This window comes from Carassius gibelio, chromosome B4 (assembly GCF_023724105.1).
Source record: "Carassius gibelio isolate Cgi1373 ecotype wild population from Czech Republic chromosome B4, carGib1.2-hapl.c, whole genome shotgun sequence".
NCBI lineage: Eukaryota > Metazoa > Chordata > Actinopteri > Cypriniformes > Cyprinidae > Carassius > Carassius gibelio.
Window position 1 is genome coordinate 21,790,694 of NC_068399.1, and position 22,933 is coordinate 21,813,626.

General features: G+C 36.6%; 1 protein-coding gene and 3 long non-coding RNA genes across 5 annotated transcripts; 2 read left to right on the plus strand and 2 right to left on the minus strand.

Annotated features, from left to right (window-relative positions):
* Nucleotides 1-1,057: 1,057 nt before the first annotated feature.
* LOC127956286 (uncharacterized) lies at nucleotides 1,058-12,126 on the minus strand. Its single transcript, XR_008153521.1, has 8 exons — nucleotides 11,988-12,126; nucleotides 11,169-11,307; nucleotides 10,699-10,805; nucleotides 7,488-7,573; nucleotides 7,186-7,283; nucleotides 5,868-7,064; nucleotides 5,698-5,778; nucleotides 1,058-1,710 (listed from the first exon to the last, which is right to left on the minus strand). It is a non-coding gene; the product is annotated as an uncharacterized LOC127956286 (long non-coding RNA).
* LOC127956285 (uncharacterized) lies at nucleotides 2,093-3,313 on the plus strand. The gene is made up of 3 exons (XR_008153520.1): nucleotides 2,093-2,345; nucleotides 2,802-3,054; nucleotides 3,217-3,313. It is a non-coding gene; the product is annotated as an uncharacterized LOC127956285 (long non-coding RNA).
* On the plus strand, nucleotides 3,400-4,981 carry LOC127956287 (uncharacterized). The gene is made up of 2 exons (XR_008153522.1): nucleotides 3,400-3,620; nucleotides 4,321-4,981. It is a non-coding gene; the product is annotated as an uncharacterized LOC127956287 (long non-coding RNA).
* A 4,212-nt stretch (nucleotides 12,127-16,338) lies between the features above and the next one.
* On the minus strand, nucleotides 16,339-22,539 carry LOC127956717 (protein Wnt-16-like). Of its 2 annotated transcripts, none has more exons than XM_052554885.1 (4): nucleotides 22,296-22,539; nucleotides 21,905-22,131; nucleotides 19,676-19,962; nucleotides 16,339-18,016 (listed from the first exon to the last, which is right to left on the minus strand). In XM_052554885.1, exons 1-4 carry the CDS (start codon nucleotides 22,385-22,387, stop codon nucleotides 17,552-17,554), a joined length of 1,071 nt encoding a protein of 356 aa, XP_052410845.1. In that variant the 5' UTR covers nucleotides 22,388-22,539; the 3' UTR covers nucleotides 16,339-17,551. The 2 variants fall into 2 exon arrangements, with proteins under 2 accessions (XP_052410845.1, XP_052410846.1); XM_052554886.1 differs by having other exon boundaries at nucleotides 21,905-22,188.
* Nucleotides 22,540-22,933: the final 394 nt, after the last annotated feature.

The window sequence follows — 22,933 nt, forward strand, 5'->3', positions numbered from 1 at the left end:
TGCTTTGCAAGTTACCCATCTTGTGTTGGTAGTGGTGTGTACCACAGTTGCCTTGCCGATTGCGAAACGTGATTGGTAAACAGTTTGCCAGATTATACCAAGACCATTCAAACTGGCTCATTTACTAAATGTCTGTCATTTACTCTGGCCGGCAGCCATATCACCCTGGAGCCCAAGACCGGTTGCCCACTGAAGCTAAGCAGGGCTGAGCCTGGTCAGTACCTGGATGGGAGACCTCCTGAGAAAACTAGGTTGCTGCTGGAAGAGGTGCTAGTGAGGCCAGCAGGGGGTGCTCACCCTGTGGTTTGTGTGGGTCCTAGCGCCCCAGTGTAGTGATGGGGACACTATACTGTCAACATGCACCGTCCTTCGGATGAGATGTTAAACCGAGGTCCTGACTCTCTGTGGTCATTAAAAATCCCAGGATGCCTTTCGAAAAGAGTAGAGGTGTGACCTCGGCATCCTGGCTAAATTCGCCCATTGGCCTCTGACCATCATGGCCTCCTAACAATCCCCATATCCGCTGATTGGCTTCATCACTCTGTCTCCTCTTCACCAATAAGCTAGTGTGTGGTGGGCGTTCTGGCGCACTATGGCTGCCGTCGCATCATCCAGGTGGATGCTGCACACTGGTGGTGGATGAGGAGATACCCCTTGACTATGTAAGCGTTTTGAGTGTCTAGAAAAGCGCTATGTAAATGTAAGGAACTATTATTATTATAAGCGAGTAGCGACACATACATTAACGTTTTCATACTCGAGCAAAAGTCCATGCCTGCATCCTATTTTCAATTTTATTTAGGGCAGACGGTGGAAGTATACACATTGGGACGCAGGATATATTTGTTGTTAAATGTGAATAGAGGCTTGTAAATAATAGGAGATCATCAGCTCCCTCTTGTGGCTGATTATACGAAACTACATACCCGAGGTGCTGAGCCATAGGTATATACAGTGTGTGTTCATATGTGTGTGTGTGTATATATATATATATATATATATATATATATATATATATATATATATATATATATATATATATATATATATATATATATATATAATTCAGTTCTACTTGCAACCAATGGGGAAAGAAAGATCAAATTTCTGATGTTTTCAATTCAAAGCCTAATAAAAGCGCATTCTTTAAGACAGACATTGATCGCTTCACACTGCTTTCCATCCCCAGAAAAGCCTAGCTTGCAGTAACATGCATTCTTGAAACAAATGAAGTAAATGTACATTGCCATTACTCCAACTGCATTCTATGGATGACTCCAATCTTTCTCAATTATATCTTGGTCATTTTGTACCCCCAATATTTAGCTCAAATGTTTCCTCTGATTTTGTGAACACATTTAGTACACATTTACAGTAATAAGAATATGCTATTGTTTATGCAGTATTGGTAGTATTTGTGCTGTTTAATTTACAGTGGGAGGGGAAAGTGATTATCCCCCTCTTTAAACATTACATTTTATTTCAAATAGAAATACCTTCAAGACAGAAAGGTGTATTGCCTGGTCAATAGAAGTGGAGATAACAGATAGGCCTTACCTTAAAAACATTGGTTTCTTTGATGTCACACCTGTGAGGTATGGTGGGCTCTATGGACGGAGGGATTAGAAGCCCCTCCACTGAATGAAGACGGCCAGTCTTTACTTCAACATCCAGCTCTAGAACAGACTCCCCATTGACCAGGATCTACCCCTGTATGTGAGGGAATCAGTGGTTACATAAAGTATTTGGACCTTTAAATCACAATTCAAATATATGGATTTCATTGTATTATTTCAATGGCATCATTTTTTGTGTCTGTATGGAGGGATTTACCCTCAAGTTCACACAGGTGTCCTAGCAGAGTAACAGCAGGTGTAATTAACTAACATTTAACCATGTGTATAAATAAGTATACTTTTTGTGTTACCTTTCAATCCTACATTCAGATTTTAGATAAATCAAATAAAAAGTGTTCCTGTGGCTCAAGTGGTATAGCATTGTGTTAGCAGGGCAAGGTTGTGGGTTCAAAATTTAGCCTGAAGTTGTTTTGGAAAAAAGCGTCTGCAAAATGATAAAATTTTAATTAATCTAATATATACACTCTAAAAAACGCTGGGTTGTTTTTTCAACCCAACTGCTGGGTTGAGGCCGTTGGATAGGACTTTGGGATGTTTTAACCCAAGTTTGGGTTGAAAATAACTATCTTTTTTAACCCAGCGGGGGTGGGTTGAGGACGCGGACGTGAAGGAGAGCACGCACGTCACGTCAAAATCGTACGTCTCTCCAGTGCGAGCAGCCGCCATTTTCTCAGCGTGATAGAAGCGAGAAGCGAGTGAAAGACTATGGTAAGTAACGTTAAATATTCAAAATGTAAAGTTATCTTTTATTGTTTACCCGGTTGTATGAAAGGCGGAAGGTTTTATGAAAGGCGGAAACAAAGGAGCTTAACGTTATATCTAACGTTATATAAAAAAAAACGGACGCGGTTTTCGCCTCGGACACGGAGGTCTTAACTGCCTCATGTAACGTTACTGAACGGAGGATGTACTTTTAATATAACGTCTGTGAATGTATTTTGTCATATTTACATAAGATTTGACATTATCTGTTCTCTTTGAGGCGTTAACAGACGGTTATAGTCACGGTTACGCTCATGTGAATTTGTCTTTTTTTTCGCGGTTAAACTCAATGTGTGTTTGTCTCCTAAAGGAAACGGCATTGTGTAGTAAAGACTAGCATAATTATTTTGAGGCTGTTGAAGTGGTAACTGTTAAAAGTATGTTTTACATGTAATGTTTCAGACTTGTCCAGCTCCTGTCTTCATTGTCCTCGCGCTGAGAGTTAAAGACACAGAAGCTGTTTGTGTGAGGAGTCACAGACCTGTGTGAGGATGAGGAGGTGTTCTTCTGAAGAGAGGGACAGACGGTTTAAGGAGAGTAAACTTCAGAATAACATCAAGTTATTTATTTTTTTACTAAGACTAAAATAATGTGTGTGTTTTTTTTTAGATGTTGAAATCCAGAGACAAGATAACTTCATTCTTTTGAGACTGATGTAAGTTAAATTATTATTACTTTTTTTTTTTTTAGAAAATTTATGTTTCTGTTGTGTCCTGCCTGTTAACTTCACATTTTGATGCAAAAACAGTGTGATTTTATATATGTATGTATGTATATGTTAATATTTTATTGAAACCATTGATGCCCCTCTTTGCAGAACTCAAACTAACTGGAGTTAAGGACACACAAGTCTGCTTGTGTGAGGAGGTGGTTTTCTCAGCTTCTTCTGAAGAGAGGGAAAGATCGTTTAAGGCAAGTAAACTTCATAATTTCATGTTATCAGTTGTTGTTTTTTTACTTAGAGTAAAATAATGTTTGTTTTTTGTTTTTGTAGATGTTAAAAGCAAGAGACATGGGAGATCATCATTCCTTTGAGATTTTATGAAAGTTATTTTTAGAAAATAAATTTTTCTGTTGTCTCCTGCCAGTTTACTTCACATTTTGATGCAACAACAGTGTGATTACGTGCTCATTTCATTAAGACCATTGATGTCTGTGTTTTTCATTGCAGAACTCAAACCTGATTTGGAGAGTCATTATTCTTGGTCTGCGCTCTTAGAGGTAAAGTTCACACAAAAAATCATTTACTTGCCCTCAAGTCATTCCAAACCTATAAGACTTTTGTCTGTCTTTACAACATAAATTAATATATTTTTAGTTTTCTCATAATATTTGTTAATATTCTCTTTTTGTGTCCTCCATTGCTGGTCTGGGAGACCAATATTTTATTTTGAACATACATGTTTGCTATCATATAATTTAAGATGTATTCATATATAAATATCAGAATTTACTTCTACAATAACTCTATATTTATGAAGCTTGAAAATACTGATTATCTAAACTATAAATGGATTAAATATATTCATATGTTTTCCAAAAAATGAACAGAGTTTGTATGAGTCTGGAAAAACATGGGGAGAGTAAATTATGAACATTATTTGGTGAACTAACGGTTTGAAGAGCAGCCCTCCATGTACATGAATATTGTGAGGTATGTGAATGTCATGTCTGTTTTAATCTTTCAGTAAAGAAGCTTTCTGAAAGCAATATTTATTCAAACAATATCGCATGTCCTCACACTAGTGCTGCCATTATAGACTTCATGAGAGCTGTGGTGGACTGAGACATTAAACAACCGCACAAAGTGTTGAAACTTTAAAACCGATTATTTACCTATCCTTACGGATGTGAATACACCTCTACCTGAAAATCGATAGTTTAATTAAATGTTTAATTTTTTCAAATGTGTTTCTCTTAGGCCACTGATGAAGAACAGGCGGTGACTGGGATGAATGCTGGTCAGAGAGGAGAATCTTCTTTCACCTAAACAGCAGTGGTTTTAAAGGAGGACGCTGCCCTGGATGATGTAGAAGATGTCAGATGCTGTGCTGATGGGGTTTCTTTATGATTACATCAGTTATGCTAAAGAGATCATGAAAATTGACCGTGATGCATGATCTGTATTCATGGACTATGAAACAAACTGTAAGTGTATAATTTGTTAAAAAAAAAAGTTAAATGCTTTTTCTGTGTTGTTTAGTAGAAAAGTTTACACTCGGTCATTCATACACCTGCTCACATTCTTTCACACACACACACACACACACACACATGCGTCTGTTAAAGGTTATAATATCAAAGTTAATGTTGTGATTTATTTTTCAGTACTGTCATGCCAGAATAGTTGGAAAAAAAACTAACTAATTGTAAATTTATTGTATGTGTTTTCGTATATTTTTATACAATATATACAATTGAACAAAGTCCAATTTGATCTTAAGTTATATTCATCAAATGTTCAATGCTTTGTTTATGAACTCTGTAGCTGTTAATGCCATCCTTTTCTGCATTTCTTCTAACATGTTACTTTTTGACTTTTCTCTTGTTTTTAATAAATATTTTCCTTTTGGTAATTATTATTTGTGTGTAAAAGTGATATTTAAAATGAACAACATTTGTAGGTTTAATGCCTAGCTCAATTTGGGTTAATTTTAACGTAGAAATGCATTGTTTCCCCACATGGCTGCACTCTGCGAGTTTATTTTCTGCCAGCAGGAGGCGCTAAGAGCGAGAGGTAGGTTTCTCTGGTAACGGCTGCAGAGCGGTGCTGAGCTCACAAATGCTGCCTTATCAAGCATATGCGAAATGATATCGAACATTTTCTAAATAAAGTAGTTTTCCTTCTGAAATACAGTGATAAAAAAACACCCGCTCTGTTTTTTTAAACCCTGCAATATAGTCATTTTAAACCATAAAAAAGGCAACCCAGCAGGCTGGGTTAAATATGATAACCCAACTGGTTGGGTTAAAGCAACCCAGCGCTGGGTTCGTCCCTTTTTGACCCAGCGCTGGGTTGTCAAAATAACCCAAATTGGGTTGTTTTCAACCCAGCAGTTTTTAGAGTGTATATATATTTTTTTTTCAGTTAGTTTGTGATGTCTGTGTAATATATATATATATATATATATATATATATATATATATAAAATATGTTTTTATTTTATTTTTTTAATGACTCTGTTTCACAATGAATCCCACATATTATATAATGCATTCTATGTTTCTTAGGTGCTCCAATACTTTTGATTGCCATATTTTCAATTTATTTTAACATTTGATTTATTTTAACACTTACAGCAGTTGTTACATTAAATGTCAGGACCTGGTCCACCAAGGTCACAGCACGAAGATTCAACACAATGAAGCTGGCACTCAACTGTAGACAGATAAGACAGACAGGATTTAATTCATTAATGACCTAGAAATGATTTGATCACACATTTTTGCACACATTTACACACAAACCTGAGAAGTGGACACTATGTGATTGTGCATCAGTTCAAGTAGTTTTGTCTTACCCTGAAATTGGGAGAAATGAAAAGAAAATGTAGAGTGTTGCTTAAGTGACTGGATCGAACATATATACAGAGAATGTGACATAAAAACATATTTAATAAAAAATAAATTTTTAAAACCAAACAGTTGTTATTTTTGCACTCTAACAAAAAGGATGAACTGGGATAAGTTTTATATGGTCAGAAAAAGATGGCCAATTAAATAATTATAAATTAATTAACCTTAAAAAAATTCAATAATGTAACAATGTGCAAAATTCTAAATACAGCTAAACATTTGAATTCCTTCATATTAATACAATACATCATTACCTATTTTTATGAATTATTATTATTATATATATTTTTTTTACAACGTAGCAAATATTTGGCTTATAACAAAAAAAGGTAATATCTAGCAGGTCAAGTGTCTTAAAGTACATTCATTTAGGGATTAATAGAGTTTAAAACTCAACCTCAAGCAGAGAATTTTCCATTCCCTGAGAGAATATGCAACAGGTTTTACTTTAAGAAAAATAAGAGACAAAAACATTATTGGTCCTCATGACAATCAAAAACAACATTAAGTAAGTGTATGATGTTTATGTAACACAAATCTTTTATCTTCACGAACCTCTTTCTCGCTTATCTACACTTACTTATTGTTGTTTTTGGAATCATCCATTTGGTTGATAAGCTGATGGAAGCAGTTCCAACCAAATGGATGATTCAATTTGAGGCAAAGATATCCGTCTCCACAAGAGTTCCTTACTTACGACTGCATTGAAGATGGATTTTTATCTGGTCTGCCTTGAAAATAGAAGTTTACAGATTTCAGAAAAGTTCATGTATTCCCTGTCATCTTAACAAACACAATGAAACATAATCTGATCTGAGCAGAAAAGAGTGAAACAGTATGTGATGATTCTGCTCTTGTATCCTGCATTTGCACATCCTTGAAAACATCTGGGGAATACACACACACACACACACAAACACACACAACCTGCATTCAATCACCTCCATCTGTCAATGTTTCTACAGCCAGGCCGGTCAGAGTGTAGTAGAGGATTCCCTTCTTCAGCGAGTCAGTGTTCACCTCTCCTGCAACCATGTGCAGCTTAGCAAGTTAGCGAGCTCTCATCTCGTTAGCCAGCAGGGTTTTCACCTGGAGCAAAAGCATACTTAGTATTTGTTTGAATGTATCCACCTTATTTTGCAAGAAACAACTGCTGTTTTCTGTGAATGTAACAATGAAACATCCAAACAATTGAGAATTTGTCACCTACTCGACTGTTCCTGGTTCCACTGTGGCACAGGTGGCATATTTATGGCAGGAGTCTGGTCTGCACAGATCTTTTACACTGCAGCCCTATCCTTCAACAAACTGGGGAAAACAGCAGGATTGTGAAGATGGCAAACTGTAATCAAAGCAATGGGTGCATTCAAGCTGCTCAGAAAAGAGTAAAAGAGTGTTCACAAACTCACCTTTTCCAGGGCCATCATACACAAAAAATGTCCAAAAAGTCACATCAGATGCTCAATAATAGTGTTTGATTCAGACAGAAGAAAAGAAGGAAAATAAATGTACTGCACATGTGCAAGTCCCATTGCCTGCTATACCATCAGAGCAGACTCCATTATTGCTGCAGGGAGTCGCTGCTGATCCTGTACACTCTATTGACAGAATAAAGGATTCCTTTCATTAGATTTCATGACATTAAAAGTGAAGAAACCTTTTACATTTTTTTGTTTCAATCAGATAAAATGGTCAACTTGGTGATATCAGTCACACATTTGGACATCCAAACAGTAAAGAATGGCGCTAACACTCCCAAGGTCATGGGTTTGCATGAATTGCATTAATTTAACCGTCATGTTGAGATCTGGTAATTTATTTTTTGTTTTTAAGGATTTTCCCCACCATGTTAGACTCATGGTGTTCCCAGTAAAAAATGACCAGCCTACAAATCCACTTGTTAAATTCTAATTTTCCTTTATTTATACCAAAAAAAAAAAAAAAATGGATTCAATTGTTTTTATCGATTTGTATTATTTAAATTAGCACAGGTTTTGTTTTCTATTTGGAAATGACTGGTCGTAGGCCTCACTGATCTGAGCTTATGCACATTGGCAAAATTAAACACAAATAATGTTTAAATTAAAAAAACTGAAGTGCATAAAATCTGATTAATGAGCTCTACGACAAATCATTTTAAAAAAGAAATACAAAACTTAGTCTGAGAGAAAACAGAAATAATTAATCCTAGATTTGGTGATAATATCACATATTGAAAGATTCAAAAGCGATTTTTAAAAGGCAAAATTAAGTAAAGGATTTTCAGAACATGACACATGTATACTGGCACTTTGGGTGTAAAAGATATATTTTGGATAAATGATTTACATGCATAAAATGTAAATGTTAAACATAAAAATGTAATTTGTTTAAATATTGCTAAGGCAAAGTCAGCAAGAGATCAGGTGTCATGGTGTCACTATCACATAAATGTTAAAAATGGAAACAGAAAGGATAAAGTGTGCCTTCCAAATACTGACAAGGTCACTGTGGAAGGTGGAAGGTCATATTCATGCATATTGGATTTATATCCCTAGCCAAAATGAACGCCAGTGGAATTCCTATCATAATTTGAAATCGATCCAAAAGGATCTTACTGGAATCAAACAAGAATTCTAATAAGAGTCACATAAGATCCTGCCGGATCAACTATAATTCCTACTTCCGTTTATTTCTTCTGTAAGTTCAATTTATCCAGATATTTATTTTTATTTTTAGAAAATGTTTGCTTTAGTTGTTTATATTATCTCATATTATCATTTCTTAGGACTGGTTATGACAGAATTATGAGAAACCATCATAAAAATTTATATGAATTATGATAGAAATTCAGTTTAGCATTCCTTTAGCATCTAATCTGGACTAGGAATGATAGCAATATAGTTTTTTTGGTCCCACTTTACATTAGGTGGCCTTAACTACTATGTATTTACATAAAGAAATAAGTACAATGTACTTATTGTGTTCATATTGTATTGTAAAACACTTTTGCTGCTATTGAGGTGGGATAGGGGTAAGGTTAGGGAGAGGGTTGGAGGTATGGGTAAGTTTAAGGGTGGGTTAAGGTGTAAAGTATGGGTCAACAGTGTAATTATGAATGTAATTATAGAAATTAAATACAGATGTAATTACATGTAGTTTTTTTATATAAGTACAATGTAAAAACATGTATGTACACAATAAGTACATTGTACTAAATTATTAATTAAAATGTAAGTACATAGTAGTTAAGCCCACTTAAGTAGTAGTTAAGTAGTTAAGGTCCGTTTTTTTAAAAGAGCCACACAGATGGGAAATCAAAAATTACCTGTATTACAGTGTATGATGTAGCTGTCCATCAGTGTAAACAATGTGCAAAGTAATTAAACCAAAAAGATTTATTAAGTTAAGTGATTGGCTTCTAAAGTAAGGAGTCGACTCTGAATCGCTGAAACGAGTCGTTATAGATTTCAAATCTTTTGCCCATCTCTATGTACGTCACTAAGAACACTTTGCATAATAATCTCCGCCTACCGTCTTGGGAGAAACGGAACTCTGAGCTGCCCCAATCCCCCACCCCCCCCCACCCCCCCCCACCCCCCACCCCAAACAATGAAAATCAGAAGAACCAATGGCTAAAATTCATTTTCACCACAATACCAGAGCAGTACAACAAATCCCTTTTGTTGTGTTCACAACATTTCACTGATGACTGCTTTTCTAATCTCGGTGAGTACAGCAGGATTTTCAAAGCCATAAAAGAGGGTTCATTACCAACTTTATTTAGAACAACGAGCATCTCCGAATCACAACGCGAAGTATGATTATGAAGTTATGTGTTTGTTTTCTCCCGAGCGTCTTATCAGTATGTGTGCTGTCTGCAGCCTTTGTTTGTGCTGATCGTCATGTACAAACACGTCATTAAAATGAAGTGTAACTCCGTGAATACTCAACGGAGAGACATGAGAGAGATCTCTATAGAAAGCTTGACATGTCTACTTTAAAACTAAACAAGTGCTGCCGAAAACAGATATTCTGTGATAAAGTAATCCATATGAAAACAACGCGATGTCTGTTTTTCACGTCTCCCTTCACTATATCTAATGTGACCACGTCCCCGCGCTGAACGCGCTATTCAGATTCAAACTGAAGCGCGCGGCTTGAATACGCACACACAGAAGAAAAAGCAGCGAGACTGTTCAAGTTTTTTATTTTACTGTTTGCTTCGCGATGAGAGGAATAAGACATAATTCACCCCAAACAGATGCTAACGCATAGTTTACCGTGGAGGTGTGTGCGGAACAACCAATCAAACCTGACTATGTTAGTTGACCAATCAGAACACAGTATGCTACCGAAAGGTGGGGTTTAAGGAAACTGAATCTTTTGAACAGCTTCGCGCGAACCGTTTGGGGATCTCTGAGAATTGAGGTAATTTTAAAATGATATTTTGACAAAATGACAATGTTTTTTAACCTTGGATGGATTTAAACCTAATGTACAGGACTTATAAACAGTGATAGGAAGCTTAGAATTTCATCTTACTGGCTCTTTAACTTCTTTTCCCAGGAGGAGCCATGCTTCCCATGTTTGTGTTTCAGTCTTGTTAGTGATCACATTAGGATAGTTCCTCTCCGATTCTTCCGATCAAAATATTCCCTCAGTGTACAGTATTTCCCCTCACAGAATGAAATACCAAATGCTATTTAAAATGTGTAAAAATCGTATATAAAGACAAACTCACCAATGCAGTCATCGCCCCAGTGACCTGGACAGCACTTGGGCTCCACCGTGTCTTTGTAACACTCGAACGAACAGCCCTTGACAGACAAAGCCATGGTGATGTGATACCTAAAGACATATAGAGTGATTATTGTATAATTGTTGCCTCTGTATTTTGTTTATGCATGAAGGAAACACCTCATCTTGTCACAAAAGCTATTAATGTCCTGTTAAAAGTGGGCTTTGTCAGATATTATAGCTTAAGATTTACATTAATATCTATCTATCTATCTATCTATCTATCTATCTATCTATCTATCTATCTATCTATCTATCTATCTATCTATCTATCTATCTATCTATCTGTCTGTCTGTCTGTCTGTCTGTCTGTCTGTACTACACATTATACTAAATATAATGTGTAGTAATAGATGTCTGAGCTTTTAAATAAATTATTGCTGTTCTTGATCCCTGATAATAGCAAAGCCTTACCAGCACACATAAGCACATGTCTTGTACTTCTCTCTGGCTGACTCTTGGTGTAGTCATCAGGACATTGTACTAAAGACGTCAAGGAGCAGGAATGACATTTTGATTTAGTCACCACCTCGATGTTCTGGTCACAGCGGTTCTGGCCACAGAAATCAACACAACCACAAACAAAGACACACATACACATAGCACATTAATTCTCACAACAAAAAACTAACTAAAAGACTGTTGAAAGCAGTGCTTCCATTTGGTATTTTTACAAAACCAATAAAGTTGGAAAGAATGCTGGATCTCAACACCTGTCACTGATTTTCCTGATTAACCTGATTCATTGACTTTACAGTTGGCCAATAACATTCTCAGGATTACTTTACCCAGCATTCCACAGTGCATGTCAAATGATACTTAATAAGAATTGCTTGCATAATGTGTCTTAAAGTGCTAAAAATGTCTCAATTTTTCAACTGCAATCACAGAAATTTAAACATTCTCCAACTAAATAAAGATAAAGTATCCCTGGAAACGGATATGAACAGTCATATCAAAGAGAACCATGTTTATGCTGTTATATAGATTGTAGACTGACAAAGAATGTAAACAGGAAACTGAAGTAGATTGAGCTTTGATTTGAAAGATTTCAACTGATTAACCTTGGAAAGCATATGCGTCTACAACAAACTGCTTTCTCTACTAATTCTACTCTACTAATTTGTTCAAACATATTTTATTTGGCAGTATGGCTATTAAAAAGAATATAATGTCAATCTTGAACACCCATATTACACACATGTAACATGAGTATATATGTGTGAATCTCACCTGTGATGCTGCACAAGCCACCCAGAGTATGTCAGTCCCTAGCAGTAGTTTAAGATGAGCTTCATGGTCATTATATTTTCTGTTTCTCTCTCACTCTGTCTTTCTGGCCCTCTGAGGTCCTTCACCAGACTGTAGCCACACAAGTTCTGCCTTTTCAACAGTTCCTCCCTCTGTCTTTCCTGTATCACAACCCCACGAGATTCAGGGGTGACACCTTCCCGCCAAAATTTCAGGCAAATGCCTAAATCCCTTTCATACTGCACATAAAATCATCAGCATGCAGCTTGGAAATAATATCATTATAGAAGGTTGTTTCCACTAATTAAAAAATAATAACAAGATTTGAAAGATAAAAAAAGAAAGAAAAATCTAAGTTTACATCACACTTCTGTTTTTATTTATGACACAATAAAAAAAACTAAATGGTAATTGTGACTTTGTATCTCACAATTATGACTTTTTTCTTACAACTGTGATTTTATGTTTCACAATTTTGACTCCTAACTTGATATCTTGTAATTCTGAGTTTGTATCTTGTATTTTAGACTTTTTTTTTTCTCAAAATGTCAGAATTGTGAGATATGAAGTTGTAATTAATTTTTGTTAATCTTGTGGCATAAACAAGCTATCGTAGATCTTGGTGTCATCAAGTAGAGATGGAGAAAAATCTCTTTGACGCCACACATTTATGATTATGAAGGCCAATAAACAACTATTTTTCTGAATAGTTGGTGAATAATGCAGCTAGAAAGCTGGGAAGAAACTGGTCGATTTCCAGGAACAATCAAACTGTTGTGAGTATGTGTACTGAATAAATGCATGCAGCCGAAAGCAGAAGAATCACAGGATGTCCTCAATCATAAATAAGCCAATTGGTCAGGTGAAGATGCCCTGTCACACACACTTCCTTTATGTCTTGCTGCATCATGTCTTTTCTTTCATAGTTCCATAACTTTCATACTAAGGAAACCCTTGTAGACCACATACATGTGTCTATATATATATATATATATATATATATATATTTGCCTATGAGGTGGTTTGTATTTTTTATTATCATTAGAGTGCACATACAGTGCATATGTTGCTTGTTGTTTTTCCCAACTGCTTAGGAAAACAAAAGAAAAACTGTATGACCACACGTTCAATTTTCTTTCTACGTGCTAAAAGCTATTTAAAATGGTTCTCTGAAATCTGCTGTGAATGGCCTCCCAACCAGATGTAAAAAATCAAACATGTTTTTTATCCCATTTAAACTGTAATTGACACCCCAACCACAAGAACGCCATGTACTATACAATATGCTAACAATAAACGTATGTGGTCCTACTCACCACAAGAATGATTTGACCGAGTTAGTTTCTTTCTGTTTAGAAAGTTTTTTTTTTTTTGTTTGTTTGTTTCCTGAAATTGACATTTATACATGAACTGGGGTTTTGAAAGAGATGTTTCAGGATTTTTTTATGTATTTCACTGATATTCACTCGACTGCTTTGCAATACTTAAACGGACCTTAACCTGACTTGCAGAAGAAAGTTTTGTAGTTGCAAGCTACACTTACCTTAGTTGTACAACGGGAACATTCAGATCTAAATTTTATGTTGTTACTTTCGCTTTGTGTTGTCCAAATAAGTTAATAGTGTATCAATTATGCATTATTTATATGTGAATGATCGACTCGCAATAAATCATTTGTCAAAGTGTTATTAACATGTTAAAATTAACACATATTTGAACCTCATACTGTTCAATATTAAACAGTCTGTGTGAAATGGCAGTTTGACCATGTTAATTTGGCAATTTGAAACAGTTGTAATATTTTTAAGTCATAGACTATTTACCCATTCACATCAATCCAATCTTTTAGTTTATGGTGGATTATAAGGCGCACCTTCAATGAATGGCCTATTTTAGAACTGTTTTCATATATAGGGTGCACCGTATTATAAAGCACCTAGAATAGAAGATACAGCAGTCAAACGTTTGACTGGGTTTACGGTATCCATCCACTAGATGGAGCTGTGCTATAAAGGGAATGTCAACATTTTGACAGAGCGCATCGATCCATATAAAAGGCGCTCTGGATTCTAAAGCGCACTGTCTGTTTTTTTTTTTTTTTTTTTTTTTTTTTTTGAGAAAATTAAAGGCTTTTAAGTGCGCCTTGTAGTGCGGAAAATACGGTATATAACTTACACAAAAAATACCTGAGTGACAGCACATATTAAATAGCAATAAAGTGAGTGATTTATCAAATCGGAAGAAGCATCTCTTATTGGATCAGCATTCTAAATAATAATTAAATACATGGACGGACAAAATGTATATCAGATGTAGATAATTAGATGCACTTCCACATATGAAAATGTATTACAAAAAAGATGTTATTTAAATGTGTGAACATCACATCATCTAGTGTTACATGCACCTCAAAGTCATGCCATATATATTCAGTTTTGTAGAGATTAAAGCCATTTTCTCAAATTATGACCGCCACCATCTAAATGAAAAAGCAGTACAAACACACTGCAAACTAGAAAGCAGAAAATTTCACTCAGTGCATTCTTAAAATGGAGTATAATATAGGCCTATAACTGCAAATGGCCTTTTACTTATTTAAAATTATATGGACTATAAATCAAGGGGTGGAAGGGATTTGTATGAAACAGGTTTTTCAGCAGAGTTTTGATTATTATAATAATTCAGAGGCCTTGATACAATAGGTTTTGTAGAATTAAAAGTTTTCCTGTGGCATCAGGGTGTAAAACCCCTTTTGAGTTTAATGAAACCATCATTTTCTAAGCATTTTAGTGCTAAAATAATGATTAAATGCCAATGTGTTGAATCAGTCTTCCTCTTGTAGTCCTCTCTGGCTTGTAGACTTTGTGACTCCAGTAGAGGGAGGCAGAAACCATCATGTCACTGATGGATGGATTCACTCTGTTCATATTCTCCTTTCACCACATATGTGTACAAGACCAGATACGTCAGTCAAGTTGTTATATGAACAGAACAACTGGCAAGCGTGTGATGAATTGCTTTAAAAGAAAAACATTTCATCGCTCTATGGTGAGATATAGTAAGAAAGAAACAAAGAAAACATACAGGATGAATTAAGGGAGAGCGAGCACTAAGACGTGTGTAGAATCTTAACATTGACTCTGCAGCAGTTGTTGTGGGAATTGTTGACATTTAAGCAACAGTTATTGGCAGGAAAACAGTGCCGCCAATCCAAAACCCCTCAGGCCTTAACCAACACAACCAGACACAGCCACGAGCCCCTACAGACTTCTGGGAAGGCGTACAGAGCATGGCACCACTCATAGAGCATGCGGGAATGGGCCAGTGAAAAAAGCGTGACTCTTGGCTTCGTATGTAATGCTATGCTTGGATGGACATAACTGATCATTCACATACTGAGACAAAAGATGAGCGATGATTGGGATGAGCGATGACCATGGTCTCCACAGGCCAGCGTGGATCAAATTAACATCCAAAACATATTGTGCGTGTGTGCATGTGGTCGCACCACCCACCGCGATGCATTCAGTCTCAACTCAACAGCACACACACAGAAAAACTGAATAATTTGAGAAGGGAAAAAATCTCTTCAACTTAGTTTAAAGGAATGTAAAATATTGCATGGACATGCCTCAAAAAAACCTCTGGGGCTCAGCAAACAATGAGTATAAAAGGCAGAATAATTTCATTAAAGTGTAAGGAAAAAAGTGTAATTTATTATACGATTGAATTTCATCGGCAGAAATATTTGTCTTTGTTTTAACAGTTGTGCTACTTTTTCCTCAGCAAACTACACTTCCAGAACATTAAGAAACAGTTTCGGCTCATTAGCAATGATGGCACAAAACCTGAAAAGGTAATATTGCAGTACAGTAGATTTAATTTGACAAATCATCTCATTTCAAGAATGATTTAACCATTAAACACATACTAAAGAGAAAGAGAGGGGTGAAGGAAGGCACAGAGGAAACCAAGAGGTTGGCAGCCACCTGAGCTGTTGGCTTTATCCGAAAGAACAGATGCGTCCACGTGGACTCATTTTGCCTGCGTTTCACTCTGGGATGATGGGCAACAGATTTCCAGGGCTGAAGGTCTGAGCGCTGCTCTTAAAAATATACCTGGAGGGTTGCAGAGATGTTTTCAATGGAATTGATTTGGGAATCACTGTCTGTGATTCATCAACTTACTGCCCACGGGGTGCAGAACTGACAAGAATGAGGAGAAGGTTTTATCTGCAAAACTCTTCTAGAGTAAAAAATAAAGAAATTGGTCAAAATGTCTCATTTATCGGTACCATGAATGATGAAAAAAAAAAAGAGAGAGAACTGCAACATTTCCAAAAGGGAATCATTTATTGTATTGAATTGTGTTGAGAGTCTGTGAGAGTCAATGTAGAAGAATAATCTGAGTGATTTTACACAGACAAAAAAAGCTTGATGCAACTTCCACTCAGCGGTAAATACAACCACATGAGAATGAACAAGCAGGCATTCAGAGTGAAATCATGAAATGCAGCATGAGCGAGACTTTCCAGACTTTAAGAGATTTGCCAGCATGTGCCAGAACTCACAGGATTTTTTCCTTCTGTCACTGGACAGAAGATCTCTGATATGTTCTGCGTGTGTTGCCGTAAACTGTCACCGTCCTGTTGGCTGGAATGCGGCTACATAAAAGGGCCACTTGCATTAGCATTTAAGGGCTGTTTAAGAGAATGCAGCCATGGTATTTGGCACAACTCTGTTAGTTCTAGCAAAGCACTACTCTTTCAGAGATGTGTGTGTGGGATTAGAGTTTAAGAGGAATGGAATGTGACACAAACATCAGTCACAAGAAATAAGTACTAGAAAGACAACAACCATGAAAAGTAATTTGAAATATACATTATATTATTATTTGATAAAGCTGCTATTGCGAACTGGATCCGTTGTCTACACTTTTGGGAATTATACTTGTTTGTTTGTTTGGGAGACGGAGAAACATCAGCAGTCACAAGCAAAAAGAAAGTACAGGGTCTCTACATTTTTTTATTTAATTTTAATAAGGTTGAAATCGCACACGTCCATTGTTCATAATTTAATATGTACATTTAAATCGTGAAATATATAGCTAAAATTGCAGAATACATGCTTTGTGAATTATTTCTCTCTTTTACTCAAGGGATTCTCAATTGCAACCTATAAAACATCGTATAAAAAATACCTTGGTATATTATCTACATAATTCCCACTATAAGTCATCGTTAACTGTAAAAGCGTTCAATACAAACTTAAACAAAAGCATCTATTTACACTTTTTCTGCTGTTCCCAGTATTTTAGTTCCCTTTATGCTCCAGTTATATTCCACAGTCACTATATACAAAATGGCTTAACTCCCACTTGAAGCCCATGGGAAGAGTTACGCATGTGGATTTAGGGATTATACCATTTCTCCCTGGTATTGGACTGCCGGTTGCCATGGATATTTTGTTATTTGTATAGGCCCAACGGGGGTGAGAGCACAAAGAAGGTCCACTTCCTCTCACAAGATCCCTCCCCGAGTAGTTGCACTACTTGCAGGTGTGCATGTCGTTCATTGTCTCACAGCGGCGACAGCGAACGTAGCAGCACCAGACGAATTTACACTCGCAGCGCTCTACGTGTCGTACCACGTGTGTGTTGTAGCCCCGCCCACAGCAGAGCAAGTTACAGCCGTCCGGCCCGGCTGAAGTTCTGTTACACCTGCGGCCCCTGGTCCCCGTCACGCCCAACCGCCGGTCCTCCAAACAGTAATTGGGAGATTTGTTGAAGAAGATTAACTCTTCTTTGCTAATAGGTGTGTGGCGATGGTCTTTGTCCTTACGTCGCACCTTATGTTTAGAACGGTCCACCACCTGAACGCTGTTTTCGTAACGCTCCTTCAGGTAGGCGCCCACACGCTCGAATGCAGCCATTGTGCGCCAACATGTTTTTACCGCACACGAACCCGACACGCCATGACAGCGACAGTCTGTCAACATTGTTTTGGCCACCGCCTGTAGAGGAAGAGGACACGGAGATCATTATATATCTGATCGGTAACAGAGAGAAGCTGGGAAAGCAGATTGTTTTTCTAGACAATGTAAGCAAGAAATAAATAAGCATGCAGACATGTGAGCTGTGATTTGAGCCAACATTTTTGCAATTTATTTTGACAGACTTCCTGGATTTAAGGCAAAAACGCAGAACTAATGTACTTCGGCGAGAGAGTTCACCTTGGTTTGCTATAAACCACATTTCCAAGGACTATATAATTTTTACGGACTAAGCTTTTATGTTCTCCCAATGCTTCATGTTCTGCACCATGAAAGCGGAAGGAGTATTTTGTGAGCTGACGACTTTCATAAAATAGGAGCATTTGTTTGGGTGAAGGATTATGGGGGCCCTTCGCTGACTTGAGGGGAATTTTGTCTCGCTTAAACGCTTCCAACCAGAGCAGTGGTTTAGGGTCTCCAAAGACTTACAAGTGTTCTTCAGTCAAGGCTGTGGAATTCAGTGCAAATCATCAGCTTCTCAGATTAATCAAGAACATGTGGGGAGATGTAACTCATTTGATCGACAAATTGCCAGAGCTGAAACAGCCCATTACTATTTCTGTTCCTATTTGGTTGCTTTGAAATGGTTTTTCTTGTCAGCCAGAACGAGTCAAATATTCATTTGCTGGAGAAAACTGTCATATTTTATGACTGAGGACTGAGGGAACCTTACACTGAAGGATCAACGTTCAGTTTTAGAGATTAGATGTGTTTATAAAAGAGGCTGTGAGATCACAAGAACTTGAATGTGTTACAAATGTTTCAGGAATGCTGTCTGAGTGAATGGGGAAGGACAGACATTTTCTCCACTGTCACACTTTTCAGATTTTCTTCTATTAGAGTGAATTAGTGTCTATACAGGGAAACACAGCACTGAATTAAGAGAACTCTCTAGTACTTTTTGTCGTTTTGAAGCAGGCAAGCATAGTCAGTCACATGCACCAATCAGCTTCACATATCAATCAAAATGTGAATGGAAAGGCAAAATAAATCATCTTCAGTCCTTCAATACATCAATGAAGGGAAACAGCCCTGAATCAGAAATAACATTTCTATTTTCTCCATATAAAAACAATTTTATGATGAGAAAATGGGACAGAATTATGAGCTATGTAAAACAATGACATAAGCTTCTGTAGAAGCTCCAAGTCAGTGTGATTTACTTAAAAATCATGTTTAATTTAACTACTCATAATTCTTAAAAGAAATCAAAGAAGTCACTATGGGAATCTAAACTGCCTCAAAAGAGCTCAGAAACGACCACACACACTCTCATGAAGCATATCAGATTACGTCATTTGCAATACTACATGGGATTGTATTTTAGGCTTTTATAAACAATGTTAAGTACAAAGTCTTGTACCTTTGTCTGTTTGTTCAATTTTCAAATTCTTTTTTTGTTACAAATAAAGTTTGGAATGTTATGATTCATCTCAAAGCTGCTTGGCTTCCATCCATGACTTCTTATTAAAGCCTTTATTAAAGTACTTTTAGAAATCCCTATGGAGAAAACGAAGGGGAAATATACAGATGCTTCTGAAAAAGTGAGCAGCCACTGTTGTGCATGTCATTTCTTTCAACATACTTCTACTTTAAAGAGTTTAGTTGTTTGTCACCTACCTGTCTCCCAGCCTCGCTGTTATGCTGGTTCATAGTGAGCAGGGCATCCTCACTACGGGCTGATATGTTCTTTACCGAATTGTTGATGAAGCGACGGCTGAACGAAGTCCCGAAGGCGATGTCATCAGAGCACCCACCCCAGTGCCATCCCTCCGTGGGAGAACCGCTGCCCAGCAGGCTCATATCACACGAACACTCTGTCATATTTCCAGCACTGCAAGAGCGGGTGACCGCGTGAACCAGGCCGGCAGCCATTACTGCGTAGATAAACGCTGTCTCTTTTGTACCTTAAAAACAAAAAAGAGAATTTAAGCAAGATGCCAATGCAAGTTAAGTACTTAAAAATGTTGAAACAATCATAAAATATGGAAATATTAGATTCACAGCGGGACATTTGTGAGAAGGGTCTCAGTGCAGCAGTATTAGAGCAGAAGAGTCTGGAAATGTTACCTATATTCATGCAGAGAAACACTGATATCACATTATACAAAATGAGCACAAATGTTTGGCTGATGTAATTTATTTTTTATTGTGAGAAAAGATGATGCTTTAAAAATTCTTAACATCCTTTTAACTGAAATGAATTGTTTTTTTAACGTGACAATTTTATACATTATGCAAATGGCTCTATACATTTCTGCAGTTCTGATTAAATGTTACTTACAATAAATATATCAATTGAATAGCAGATCCTAATAAAATGCAGTGATTATATGATCATACGCAGTGATTAATAAGATAAATATACTAGTTCTAATCTCGTCTCTAAACAAATCGAGTCATAAAGTTACACATATAGTTTCTAGAAAGATCATTTTAATAGCTTTTATAAAATTATATTTATAATAAGGCACATTTTTAATCAAGTTTGGTTTATAATGTTTTAACTTTTAAGTATATTTTTCTTATTTTTACTCTTTAGACACAATAGCAGATGCCTGTAAAATTCCTTGGTTGTGGCTGCATGAAATGAGATGTACAGTATATCAAATTCAGTTTGCCCTTGAATCAAGCTTCAAATTGAACTGCTCTGGAAGATAAGCTTCAGGCAAATCTTAGAAATGGATTCACAAAAATCAAGAAACAAGTTCTACCATTTCAGTTTGACTCTTTGTTTTGTAATCACGCTTATCCTGCATGCATTAAATTCAGGGCCAGATAAAGACCATAGTAAATTTAGTATAGAGATGGTTAATCTAAAACAGATGTGTGTCAGAGCTGTTCCAAGAATCAAATCATCTTTTCCATAAACATTTGAAATCAAAACAGCTATTAAGGGGTCAAAAACAGGATTCCCAGTCGATTAAAAAACATTCAGATTCCTTAAGCAATTACAAACTGATGATCCCTCATTATATATTACAGAATGGCTGACTTGTTTTTATTTATTAATTTTGTTGAACTGTCCAATAACCACATATATGCATATATTTTTTGCATATATCATTTTTAAATAACTATTTTCTTCTTTTAGACATAATATCAGCATAATTACTAACTTCCGAAGGTGAACAGCCTGCTCTATTAAACTAATGTTGCACTCCAAATAAATAATTTAACGTTTTTTTTCTAACCGTATAAAGCACTTCTTAAAATAAGTCTTAAGACTTTGTTCAGTTTCTGTGAATCGCAATTTGATAAACATTTGATTGATTTTTAATGAAAACTATCAGACAATATTACCACCCTAATTTGTAATATTTTTGTCTCATGATTACTCAGTCATGTTGCTGAAACTTTACTACTAACTTTAATTAATACAATGGTCCAAATAATCTGGATTATAAAGTTCAAGCACAAGTCTATTTGAGACCTGGACCACAAAAACCAGTCAAAAGTAGCAAGGGTATATTTGTTGCATCAATAGCCAAAAATACATTGTACAGGTCAAAATTATAGATTTTTATTTTATGCCAAAAATTATTAGGATATTAAGTAAAGATCATGCTCCATTAGGTTAGTTTGTACAACTTAATTTTTGATTAGTAAAATGCATTGCTAAGAACTTCATTTAGACAACTTTTAAAGGAGATTTTCAAAATATTTAGAATTTTTTTTCACCCTGAGATTCCAGATTTTCAAATAGTTGTATCTAGGCCAAATATTGTCCTACTATAAAGAACCATACATCGTCATATTTATTTCGCTTTCAGTTGAAAAACAAAATGACCCTTATTTTTGGTTTTGTGGTCCAGGGTCACATTTCAGTATGACAGTTTGCATGCATACCACTGGTGAGTTCGAAGCCGAACACGTTGGGGTCCCGTCGGGTCGAGCAGTTCCAGCGCTCGTGTTTGAACTGCGTTTGGCACTCGGTGATGCCCAGGCGCGCGCCCTCTTTAATGCTCGGTAGAAGGTGCGGTTTGCGCGCGCACAGCTCCTTCTGCTTGTGCGACAGGGGCAAATGCGCGCAACCCAACTTCTCGTGCACTCCTACAGATGTGATGCCCAACCACCTGTGATGCGGAGCAGTGTGACACAAATATCAGAAGCGGTTCTCCTCTCCTGTCGGCCTGGATTGAAATGCCATAACCAGGCCCGAGGAAAAGGAGACAATTTTCAAACATTTTTATTCAAACATTAATAGACAATAAAGTAACATAGCACTTATAATACTTACATCCAACTTCCCTGAGAGCACAGAGGGCAAACTGAGAGCCATAGAAGGAATAAATGGTAAACTGCTTGTATCCCACAACCGGTTTTATCCATGTCCGCTTCATTAATCTAGCATTAGGATAATCCACAAACGGTGTTTTTAAAATAAATTAAAAAATGTCCCTTTTAAGTATCCATTAAGTTGCAGGTACGATCACAAACATCCAACCACCAACAAGTCACCTTCGCCATCGGTACGAACTCAAAAAGACACAAACTGTTATATGCGGCTGTTGGAAAACGCGCAACTAAACACTCTCCTGTGAAATGCTCCCACATCGTGATAGGCCGAACCGTTCATTAATATTCATAAGATAAGACCGTTCTCAACACTGATTGGATAAACAGATCTTCGGCTGGAGGCCAGTGAGAGACACGGAGCTCAAAGCGAGCGCGACTGATGCAGAAAGAATCAGTCATTTTTGCAGCTCCATCGGGATTTTGAGATTGAAAGAACAGTTACGGATAAAAAGGACTTGAATGTTTAACGGACTGAGCGTTTTACATATACGTTGAAACCATGATTAAAATAAAAGGCAGGGCAATAGAAAAAGATGAGTTAGACTGGGCACAGTTTTAAAAGCCATGTGAGAGAGAGAC